At 45.1% G+C, this 12,324-nt stretch overlaps 4 protein-coding genes across 9 annotated transcripts in view; all 4 read left to right on the plus strand.

Annotated features, from left to right (window-relative positions):
• The window catches only part of LOC147251089 (protocadherin gamma-C5-like), a 279,342-nt gene that overhangs the window by 23,805 nt on the left and 243,213 nt on the right, over positions 1-12,324 (plus strand). The gene's annotated exons all lie outside the window — the stretch shown is intronic.
• Positions 74-2,624, plus strand: LOC147251092 (protocadherin beta-15-like). The gene has a single exon (XM_086221601.1). The coding sequence runs from the start codon at positions 180-182 to the stop codon at positions 2,586-2,588; it is 2,409 nt and encodes an 802-aa protein (XP_086077727.1). The 5' UTR covers positions 74-179; the 3' UTR covers positions 2,589-2,624.
• On the plus strand, positions 4,574-7,951 carry LOC147251093 (protocadherin gamma-A11-like). Its single transcript, XM_086222932.1, has 2 exons — positions 4,574-7,098; positions 7,895-7,951. Exons 1-2 carry the CDS (start codon positions 4,720-4,722, stop codon positions 7,949-7,951), a joined length of 2,436 nt encoding a protein of 811 aa, XP_086079058.1. The 5' UTR covers positions 4,574-4,719.
• LOC147251094 (protocadherin beta-16-like) lies at positions 7,955-11,580 on the plus strand. The gene is made up of 2 exons (XM_086222933.1): positions 7,955-10,516; positions 11,344-11,580. The coding sequence occupies exons 1-2, from the start codon at positions 8,123-8,125 to the stop codon at positions 11,578-11,580; spliced, it is 2,631 nt and encodes an 876-aa protein (XP_086079059.1). The 5' UTR covers positions 7,955-8,122.

Raw genomic sequence — 12,324 nt, forward strand, 5'->3', positions numbered from 1 at the left:
GCCTACTTGCAGATGTGAGGAGGTTCCTTTCTCCACCCACTGTAGCAGGAGTGAAGCAAGAATATATATGACCTGACATTGTTGCGGGAGCGGCGTGAGCCCACTGTAACGATTCTGTTTCAACTCGATAAACAACCTTGAGGAAATAATCGTGTTTTCATCATTGTAAAGAAGAAACGATGAACGTCGAAGTAAGGTCGTGGCTGTGCTTTTTCTATGGCTTTGTTCTTTTTGTCGACATCACCGTTGCAGATCTCAGCTATTCTGTCGCGGAGGAGATGAGACCCGGATCCATTGTTGGAAATATTGCTCAGGACCTCGGGCTAGAAGAAGGGAAATTATCTTCCCGTAAAGCCCGAATTGATACTGATGAAAAATATCTCCATTACTGCGAAATTGATGTAAAAACGGGAAATTTCGTCATCAAGGAAAGAATTGATAGAGAGGAGCTGTGTGGAGAAAAGGCTTCGTGTATGCTGAAATTTGAATTGGTCTTAGAAAGCCCTCTGGAGCTGCACCGCATTTCACTGCTTGTCCAGGATGTAAATGACAATTCACCCGTTTTTCCAATGGATACAATTAAACTTGAAATCAGTGAATCGGCCGTCAGAGGAGCTCGTTACCGTCTGAACGAAGCTGATGACGCTGACATCGGACAGAACACGGTAAAACAATACAGTTTAGAGAGGAACGAACATTTTGTCGTGTCTGTTAGAGATAATGCTGACGGATCGAAGGAGCTGGAGTTGGTGCTCGACAAAGAGCTTGACCGTGAAAAAGAACACGATTTAAATGTAGTTCTCACTGCTGTTGATGGTGGCAGTCCTCAGAGATCAGGAACTGCAGTCATCCACGTCACAGTTCTGGACGCTAATGATAACGCCCCATCGTTCAGCCAGGATGTATATAAAGCCAGTCTGCCAGAAAACTCTCCTCTTGACACTGTTGTCGTCAAAGTAAGTGCTTCGGATGCAGATGAAGGAGTGAACGGAGAAGTGACATATGATTTTAGTCGAATTGCAGAAAAAGCAAAAAAGGTCTTCTCATTGGACAGTAAAACTGGAGAGATTAAAGTCACCGGGGCACTTGATTTTGAAAGTAATGCAAAATATGAAATGCGAATAAATGCCAAAGACGGTTATGGACTGTCTTCTCAATCCAAAGTCGTTATTGACGTCACTGATGTGAATGACAACGCTCCAGTTATCCAGCTGAAGTCTTTGTCTAACCCCATCCCAGAGAACGCGCCTCCTGGTACAGAGGTGGGCATCATTAACGTGCAGGACAGAGACTCTGAGAATAACAGACAGGTCCGCTGCTCCATTCAACAAAACGTCCCTTTTAAGTTGGTGGCTTCTATTAAAAACTATTATTCTCTGGTGACCACTGGACACCTGGACCGGGAGGTGGTGTCTGATTACAACATCACCATCAGAGCCACTGACGAGGGCTCTCCTCCTCTGTCGTCCTCCAAAACTGTTCACTTGTCTGTGGCAGACATCAACGACAACCCCCCTGAGTTTGAGGAGCAGTCCTACAGCGCATATGTGAGTGAAAATAACAAACCTGGCTCCGCTTTATGTTCCGTTAGTGCTCGAGACCCGGACTGGAGACAGAACGGAACGGTGATTTACTCTCTGTTAGGCGGGGAGGTGAACGGCGCCCCGGTGTCGTCCTACGTGTCCGTGAACGGAGACACGGGGCTGATCCACGCTGTCAGGTCGTTCGATTATGAGCAGTTCAGGAGCTTCAAAGTCCAGGTGATGGCCAGAGACAACGGTTCTCCTCCGCTGAGCAGCAACGTGAGCGTCAGTGTGTTCATATCGGATGTGAACGACAACTCTCCTCAGATCCTGTACCCCGCCCCGGAGGGCAACTCCTTCATGACCGAGCTGGTCCCCAAAGGTGCTCACGGAGGCTCTCTGGTGTCCAAAGTGATCGCGGTGGACGCGGACTCGGGACAGAACGCCTGGCTGTCCTATGAGATCGTGAAATCCACCGATCCGGGGCTTTTCAGTATCGGGGTCCACAGCGGAGAGATCCGGACCCAGCGGGACATTTCTGAGTCTGACAGCATGAAACAGAACCTGGTGGTGTCGGTGAAAGATAACGGGCAGCCCTCTCTGTCTGCCACCTGCTCCATGTATTTACTGATCTCTGATAACTTGGCTGAGGTGCCAGAACTGAAGGACATTTCTTACGAGGAGAAGAACTCCAAACTGACCTCTTACCTGATCATCGCGCTGGTGTCGGTGTCCACCTTCTTCCTGACCTTCATCATCATCATCCTGGGTGTGAGGTTTTGTCGCAGGAGGAAGCCCAGGCTGTTGTTTGATGGAGCAGTAGCCATCCCCAGCGCTTATCTGCCTCCTAACTACGCAGATGTTGACGGCACAGGAACTTTACGCAGCGCTTACAACTATGACGCCTACTTGACAACAGGCTCTCGAACCAGTGACTTCAAGTTTGTTTCCTCCTACAACGACAACACGCTGCCTGCAGACCAGACTCTGAGGAAAAGCCCAACAGACTTCCTTGAGGCTTTTGACCATTCTGGCGATTCTGACCAGGTAAGAATCCCAGAGTAACTTTTTCTTTCATTTTGTCGCCTTCCTACAACTGTCATTTAAGTCATTTTTATTCGTTATTTTTTTAAAGAAAAAAACAACAAACTACTGGCAAAACATCACATAGCGTTGATTAAAACAACAAAATCTTCAAAAAATGACTTTGGCAATTATTTCAACTTGGGGATGACTTTTAATTCCATAACTTTTTCATATAGAAACTGTACTTATATTGAGAGAGAAAATGTATATCGTGGCTGAAAGTGGTCCACACTTTATTCTGGAAAAGCTTTTCATATCCAGGTTGTCATAGGTGTTACCAATATATTAATGCAGTGTTTGTCTGGTTAACAATTCACGTGCTGTTATCATATTTGCCTGCAGATTTAGAACAGGCTGGACGTGCATCTGCAGTTGTTGAGTCACAATAAAAGAAGAGATTTTCCTTTTTAAAGTTCAGTCTTGTTTTTATTCACAAGACCATTTCTTTTTAAGTTTTTGTCATTTGTAACTTATCAGAGAAAGAAAGAACAGCCCTATTATAACTTAATCAATTTTTTTCTCATCCTATCCTGGTGTGTTACTTCCCATGGCACTAAAGACAAATCCAGTTACCAATGAGATAATTTCTTTCATAACTTAATTTAAAAACATCCACTGACATCAGAGAGACATATCAGATCTTTTTTGCTATAACCAGCTCTCATTTAGCCATTTTTAATTCATTTTTTTCACCTTTGTGAATCGTAGGCATTTGTGCTTCAGATTAATCCATCAAACTTTATTCTCTGCTATCATAGTTCTGTTGCTCTTAAGTTGTTGCCACAAAAGTATTTATTGCTTTTGGTGAACATGGATTGTTTATTCATTTTTCTCTTCATGCTTGTTTAAACATTAAATTAAAAAAGGAAATGCATAAAGTGAATTCACTCTGTTGCCGTGGAAGAGGAATAAAAAGCCCGGGGGTAAATACTTCAACAATACTCCATTTTTAGCACTTCTTCTCTTCACTTGTCTACAACCACAAATTCAGTCAAGCCATCTCTGTCCTCATTGGTTGCGCTGCAATTATTCATTAAAAGTTAGTTTCATGTTCCTCATCTGCACCAGTGCAAGTGTTTTCGATTATATCATCTTTTGTTATGGCTCATGGGGATGCAAAGGTTAGCACAGATGTTTTGATTTTCTGCTTTACCTTTTGTAAAAATGGACAAAGCTATGCTGCTCTAGTTCGGCAACGGATATGTGAAGTGGTGTTCTCCAGTGCGGTGCTGTGTTTGGCAAACCTATGTGTGTTTATTTGAGTTCTCCGATGGTAGCAGGAACTCAATAACAGGTCTGCTCTGTTACTATTTCTCTCCTGTCTATATGAGGTGAAGCATTATGGTCTGTTTAAGCTCTTTTATTGTCTTTTAGAAGCAATTGTTTGTTGGCCTCTTGATGAATGCCAGGCAGAACTGTCCGTGGTGCTGAAATCGCTGAGGCGCAGTTCAGGGACTGACGTTCAATGCACTAATTTCTAAATGTTCAGCGATGTAAGAAAAGATAAACCGTTATTCGTCCCTCAGTGGGGAAATTATTATTGACTTTGCTGTCAGTGTCACTTCATTAGATGACATGGTCATTTCACCATCTTGGCAGTTACCTTGATGAGTTTTGATTCAGAACTTATGTGCTCCAGTTCAACGTGCTGCAGTTAGAAATGTCTCTTCCTCTTCATTTGAACTTTGTAGAAAATTCTACTCCACATTCTTTGTTGTTTATCAAAGGAAAATCCGTCGAGCAACTTTGTTAATGACGCATATTCTCGTGCGTCAAGTTCTGGGGTTGTATTCTGTGTGACGGAGGCGAATTCAGTCAGACATTGAACTTTAGAACATGTTTCTATGATTGTACCACTTGCTCCATCTCAAACGAACACACTGTGTCGCTGTCTACCAGTGCAGAGGAAGACTGCTGTCGCGTCATCATTGCCCTGCGTCTCCACCCATTGTTGCTTTGTTTTTCAAGGCATGTAGTGGCTCTGAAATCACGGTGCTCGCTTGTGGATTTGCATTTCTTTAATCGAGCCTGCGTCAAAAGTATTACAAAGCTCTACGGAATATTTTTGACCATTTTTTTGTCTGATTTGGATCATTTCCATTTTAAAAGAATGGAACACGAAGGATTTCCGAAGGTCGGCCTTGTCAGCCTCCTCGTCTGTCTCCTTGCACCGCATCCCATACGTGCAGAGGTGAGCTACTCGATTCCTGAGGAGATGAAACCCGGGACCGTCATTGGAAATATAGCCAAAGATCTCGGTGCGGATGTAAATACCCTGTCATTACGCAAGGCTCGCATTTCGGAGGGGAATAACGAGCGAATTTGTGCCATCAATTTGAGAACCGGGGAGCTGAGTGTTGCTGAGCGGCTCGACAGAGAGAGTCTCTGTGGCGCTAAACCGTCGTGCATTTTAATCCAGGAGCTTGTACTGGAAAACCCCTTAGAACTGCATCGTATTAGTGTACACATTCAAGACATAAATGACAACGCTCCGCAGTTTAAAAGAGATATGATTACATTGGAAATACACGAGTCTGCAGAAAGAGGCACTCGTTTCTTAATAGAGGAAGCACACGACGCGGACATTGGTCAGAATTCAGTTCAAAGGTACAGCCTAGAAAAGAATGAATATTTCATTCTGATGAATGATGCCAACAGAGTTGAACTTGCTCTAGAGAACAAACTTGATCGAGAAAAACAACAGCACATCACTTTGCCTCTAACAGCTGTTGATGGTGGCTCTCCACCGAGATCAGGTACAGCGATGATACATGTAACTGTCCTGGACGCGAATGATAACGTTCCAGTGTTTAGTCAGACCGTTTATAAAGCCAGTTTACCTGAAAACTCTCCTCTCGGAACTGTGGTGGTGGTAGTGAGCGCAACCGATGCAGACGAGGGGGTGAATGGGGATGTGAGTTATGACTTTGGACATGTTTCAGAGACAGATGCAAAAGTATTTTCAATTGACAGTAATTCCGGAGAAATTAAAGTTATTGGTAACACAGACTTTGAGAGGAAAAGTTCAGTTGAATTGCGAGTTGTGGCAAAAGATGGACTGGGATTAAGTTCATATGCTAAAGTTTACATCGACTTTACTGATGTGAATGACAATGTCCCCTTGATATATTTAAACTCGGTGACCAACCCCATCCCAGAAAACGCGCCTCCCGGTACAGAGGTGGGCATCATTAACGTGCAGGACAGAGACTCTGAGAATAACGGACAGGTCCGTTGCTCCATTCAACAAAACGTCCCTTTTAAGTTGGTGGCTTCTATTAAAAACTATTATTCTCTGGTGACCACTGGACACCTGGACCGGGAGGTGGTGTCTGATTACAACATCACCATCAGAGCCACTGACGAGGGCTCTCCTCCTCTGTCGTCCTCCAAAACTGTTCACTTGTCTGTAGCAGACATCAACGACAACCCCCCTGAGTTTGAGGAGCAGTCCTACAGCGCATATGTGAGTGAAAATAACAAACCTGGCTCCGCTTTATGTTCCGTTAGTGCTCGAGACCCCGACTGGAGACAGAACGGAACGGTGATTTACTCTCTGTTAGGCGGGGAGGTGAACGGCGCCCCGGTGTCGTCCTACGTGTCCGTGAACGGAGACACGGGGCTGATCCACGCTGTCAGGTCGTTCGATTATGAGCAGTTCAGGAGCTTCAAAGTCCAGGTGATGGCCAGAGACAACGGTTCTCCTCCGCTGAGCAGCAACGTGAGCGTCAGTGTGTTCATATCGGATGTGAACGACAACTCTCCTCAGATTCTGTACCCCGCCCCGGAGGGCAACTCCTTCATGACCGAGCTGGTCCCCAAAGGTGCTCACGGAGGCTCTCTGGTGTCCAAAGTGATCGCGGTGGACGCGGACTCGGGACAGAACGCCTGGCTGTCCTATGAGATAGTGAAATCCACCGATCCGGGGCTTTTCAGTATCGGGGTCCACAGCGGAGAGATCCGGACCCAGCGGGACATTTCTGAGTCCGACAGCATGAAACAGAACCTGGTGGTGTCGGTGAAAGATAACGGGCAGCCCTCTCTGTCTGCCACCTGCTCCATGTATTTACTGATCTCTGATAACTTGGCTGAGGTGCCAGAACTGAAGGACATTTCTTACGAGGAGAAGAACTCCAAACTGACCTCTTACCTGATCATCGCGCTGGTGTCGGTGTCCACCTTCTTCCTGACCTTCATCATCATCATCCTGGGTGTGAGGTTTTGTCGCAGGAGGAAGCCCAGGCTGTTGTTTGATGGAGCAGTAGCCATCCCCAGCGCTTATCTGCCTCCTAACTACGCAGATGTTGACGGCACAGGAACTTTACGCAGCGCTTACAACTATGACGCCTACTTGACAACAGGCTCTCGAACCAGTGACTTTAAGTTTGTTTCCTCCTACAACGACAACACGCTGCCTGCTGACCAGACTCTGAGGAAAAGCCCGTCAGACTTTGCTGACGTGTTTGGAGACTCTGATAACTCTCCTGAGGTAGGCCATCTTCTAATTTCGGCTTTGCTTGGCACCAGAATCTCAATTAAATAATGCTGACGTTTGCTTTGATGACTGAGAATTTGAATGTTTAATTCTATTTCATTTTCCTTCCCAAAAAAGAACGGGATATCTTTTCCAGTGTTCCGGACATAGTGCTTCATCTTTTGTGCTGCATTGAACTGATGTGATGACACGTGGGCGCTTTCATCGCGTCGTCTTACACTTGCATCATTTTAACCCATCGAACTTTTAAAATAATTTTTTCTGTAAATGTTTGTGCCATACTCGTCTGAAAAGAGAGTAGTTAAGTTCCCTGAGCCTTCTGTTACCTTTTGATCTCTCACATACTCATGTTCATCTCCATGAAACTTACATTGTGCACTTCGTAGTGCATTCTTCGTTGCGTATTTTTTTTCTATTGTCTCTTGACTGACTGTCTTTGTCGTCCTGTTGTTGCTCTCTGCCAGTGAAAACAGTTCATACGGGTCCTTCCGCCTCTGTCCATGGTGCTGAACTCAGCTGTTCCCTCCAGCTACACATAGACCCACGCAGGTCATCTTTACTCCCGTGTCTTTTTTAAAACATTGCGTCACGTTCCGTGACTTTGGCTTTTTACTTAATTGGTTCTTTTTTCATTCGAACTTAATTCATATCATGTAATGATTTGGTCATAGTTTTTATATGGTGATGCAAAAACTGTAACATTACCCCTGTTCCCCTCTCTAAGAGTCACGTGTCATTGCAAGTAAACAGACTCATCAAACCTAATGTCGTGTCGCAACTCGTACTCTAGGTGTCAGTGTGCACTAACATACGAGAAGGCTATTTTCTTTCCCACCCATCTCTGTAGACAACCGCAATCCCAGATTATTTTATTGTTCAGCACTGGTCTCCATCGCTCGGTATTCGGATTGCGCTTCAAGGAGATCAGTAAACTGAGGATATCACCAACACATCGTGTCTGTTCCTTTTTGTTTGTTTGTTACAAAATCCAGTATTCGTGCTTTTTCTTGTCGTCATCATGGGGCATGACGGATACGCACTTCCCTGCTATGGTTTGATTTCTATTTTCCTTGTCCTCCACCCCATCAATGGAGACGTGAGCTACTCCATCCCGGAGGAGATGAAACGTGGATCTATCATCGGAAATATCGCCAAGGATCTGGGGCTTGATTTGGGCAGACTGCACGCTCGCAAAGCCCGGATCGATGCTGACGAGGATAATGCTCAGCACTGCGGCGTCAACCTGAATACTGGCGACTTGCTCGTTCAAGAAAGGATCGACAGAGAAGGGCTTTGTGGGAAAAAGGCATCTTGTGTTCTGAAACAAGAACTTGTCCTTGAAAACCCATTAGAGCTGCACCGCATTAGTATCCGCGTTCAAGACATCAACGACAACTCGCCGCAGTTTAAAGAAGATTCGCTGAAATTTGAAATTCAGGAATCTGCTCACAAAGGTGAAAGGTTTCTAGTTGGAGAAGCACACGATGGAGACATCGGAGAGAATGCAGTTCAAGGATACACACTGGAGCAGAACGAACATTTCAAACTAAATGTGAACACGAAAGCAGGTGGGCGAAAGTACTGCGAATTGATGTTAGACAAAGAATTGGACAGAGAAGATAAAAGAGAGATTATGTTGCTTCTTGCCGCATTTGATGGCGGCTCTCCTCAGAGGTCAGGAACTGTTGTTATCCACGTCACTGTGCTGGATGCTAATGATAACGTACCAGTGTTCAGTCAAACCGTCTATAAAGCCAGTCTGCCTGAAAACTCTCCTCTTGATACGCTTGTCATTACGGTGAGTGCCAGCGATGAAGACGAAGGACTGAACAGCGAAATTACGTACGGATTTGATCATGTGTCTGATGAAAATAGCAACGTGTTTTCTTTGCATCCTAAAACAGGGGACGTGACAGTGTCTGGTGCTATTGATTATGAGAAGGTGTCATCATATGAAATGCAGATAAGCGCCAAAGATGGTCTTGGGTTAGTTTCCTACGCGACACTGATTATTGAGGTTACTGATAGAAACGACAACGCGCCGGTTATCCAGCTGAAGTCTGTGTTTAACCCCATTCCCGAGAACGCGCCTCCCGGTACAGAGGTGGGCATCATTAACGTACAGGACAGAGACTCTGAGAATAACAGACAGGTCCGCTGCTCCATTCTGCAGAACGTCCCTTTTAAGTTGGTGGCTTCTATTAAAAACTATTATTCTCTGGTGACCACTGGACACCTGGACCGGGAGGTGGTGTCTGATTACAACATCACCATCAGAGCCACTGACGAGGGCTCTCCTCCTCTGTCGTCCTCCAAAACTGTTCACTTGTCTGTAGCAGACATCAACGACAACCCCCCTGAGTTTGAGGAGCAGTCCTACAGCGCATATGTGAGTGAAAATAACAAACCTGGCTCCGCTTTATGTTCCGTTAGTGCTCGAGACCCCGACTGGAGACAGAACGGAACGGTGATTTACTCTCTGTTAGGCGGGGAGGTGAACGGCGCCCCGGTGTCGTCCTACGTGTCCGTGAACGGAGACACGGGGCTGATCCACGCTGTCAGGTCGTTCGATTATGAGCAGTTCAGGAGCTTCAAAGTCCAGGTGATGGCCAGAGACAACGGTTCTCCTCCGCTGAGCAGCAACGTGAGCGTCAGTGTGTTCATATCGGATGTGAACGACAACTCTCCTCAGATCCTGTACCCCGCCCCGGAGGGCAACTCCTTCATGACCGAGCTGGTCCCCAAAGGTGCTCACGGAGGCTCTCTGGTGTCCAAAGTGATCGCGGTGGACGCGGACTCGGGACAGAACGCCTGGCTGTCCTATGAGATAGTGAAATCCACAGATCCGGGGCTTTTCAGTATCGGGGTCCACAGCGGAGAGATCCGGACCCAGCGGGACATTTCTGAGTCTGACAGCATGAAACAGAACCTGGTGGTGTCGGTGAAAGATAACGGGCAGCCCTCTCTGTCTGCCACCTGCTCCATGTATTTACTGATCTCTGATAACTTGGCTGAGGTGCCAGAACTGAAGGACATTTCTTACGAGGAGAAGAACTCCAAACTGACCTCTTACCTGATCATCGCGCTGGTGTCGGTGTCCACCTTCTTCCTGACCTTCATCATCATCATCCTGGGTGTGAGGTTTTGTCGCAGGAGGAAGCCCAGGCTGTTGTTTGATGGAGCAGTAGCCATCCCCAGCGCTTATCTGCCTCCTAACTACGCAGATGTTGACGGCACAGGAACTTTACGCAGCGCTTACAACTATGACGCCTACTTGACAACAGGCTCTCGAACCAGTGACTTTAAGTTTGTTTCCTCCTTCAACGACAACACGCTGCCTGCAGACCAGACTCTGAGGAAAAGCCCGTCAGACTTTGCTGACGTGTTTGGAGACTCTGATAACTCCCCTGAGGTACGCGCACATTTCTCAATACTCGGTTCGCTTCATACTTTCTTGGTACCAAGCATGTGTGTTTTCTTCTGCTCTGAAGTAGTTTCAGTGTTGGTTCTCTAGTTTAGGAGTCAAAATTTACTGAATCCGCCCAGTGATTTATTTGCGCTTGATATTACAACTGACACACATTTTTTGGTCACAGAGATTTTTGATTTTGATTCTCTTTTTTTGAGTTTCTAATGGCAAAATTTTTACCTTTTAGAGTGTATTTGTATCAGGCTCAAATGTACCCCCCCCCATGACCCATTAATGGCATAATTCCTGTTTTATCATTTATCCTCACCTTCAGACCGTTTAGTAAAGGTCACGTACTTTGCTGAACTCCGCAGATTTGATGGCTCGACTAAGAAAGTAACAGGTGTCACACATTGATGATGAATATTTCTCAACCAGTAGACCTCTTATATTTATTGTTGTGTGGGATTTTGGTGTTTTGTGTGTTTCTGAAGGTACACTTGATTTATGAGTGAATTTAACATGTAATCATTCTAATAGGTTATTACTAGTTTCCAATTTGCGTGACATTGCATCATGGATTATGTGAAATCTTCTTATTTCTGTTGCAGTTTCAAACTAATTCTGACTTGAATCATCAGTCTTGAAATGTTTCGGTTTGTATCTTCAATGGATTCTCGTGATTTGTTGCGTTGTCTTGGTCTGAAAACTCGTTTGTCTGTTCCATGCCTCGGTTACCTTGACAGTGACTCTTGAGAGAGTACAGCACATTCATTTGGTCTCTGTCTGTGGTGCTGGACCTCTTTTGCTCTCTTGTATTGCGTCCTCAGGAGCGTCTCACGTTGGCCTTGTTCTTGCTTGTTGACGGCACAGGAACTTTACGCAGCGCTTACAACTATGACGTCTACTTGACAACAGGCTCTCGAACCAGTGACTTTAAGTTTGTGTCCTCCTACAACGACAACATGCTGCCTGCTGACCAGACTCTGAGGAAAAGCCCGTCAGACTTTGCTGATGTGTTTGGAAACTCTGATGATTCTCCTGAAGTAAGAGTGGCATGCATCTGATGAGGAAACATCTATTGAAAATTTAACACTGGACATGTTAGGTATATTTTAGGCATTTGTCTCTTAAATTATGAATAAACTGTCACAAGTAGTAAGCTCAATTAGTTATCATAAATTGTTTCGATAATTTACTTCCATTTTGCAGAATGAGTTATGACATTTCAACTTCATGAGTTTTTGGGATTGCAACTCAACGTTGTAAGCCTGTTCAATTAAATGAAACACCTTCCTGAGTTTAAACGAAGCTTTTCTTGAAGTTGGATTGACTTCCATTCTTAATGGAGCAATTGAAAAACTTTGAAGTTGAATGACCCCGGTAATTTTTTTACAGTGTATCAGCAGTGACATCGGGTCAGCATGTGTCTTGTTTGTGCTGACTTGTTTTCCCCTGGCAGTCATTTATCCTCTGAAAGATCTGCAGTCAAGCTGATGAGAGATGTCATCTATAACAATGGGAGCTTCACTGTCTCGTCTTACAGGAACAAGCTTACTTTTAAATGTTGGACCATTCTTTCCCTCATATTACCGTTAATTCTAATAGCAGCACTTGTGCTCATGTTTCTAATTTATATGTGGCAATGCTTTTAAAGCTTTTGTAACCCTGTTCATCAATGAAAACGTGGCTGCTTTTGCAGACAGTTTCATCTTGAGGAGGAACATTTCAACTTTGTTGCTGTGAGCTGCTGTTGGAAGATGTATTGCTTGACGTGTTGAAGTCCTTTCTGAGAGGGAAATAGATAAACT

The sequence above is a fragment of the Aulostomus chinensis genome, chromosome 13 (genome assembly GCF_037954235.1).
Source record: "Aulostomus chinensis isolate RoL2024-O1b breed Wild chromosome 13, RoL_Achi_v1.0, whole genome shotgun sequence".
Classification (NCBI taxonomy): Eukaryota; Metazoa; Chordata; class Actinopteri; order Syngnathiformes; family Aulostomidae; genus Aulostomus; species Aulostomus chinensis.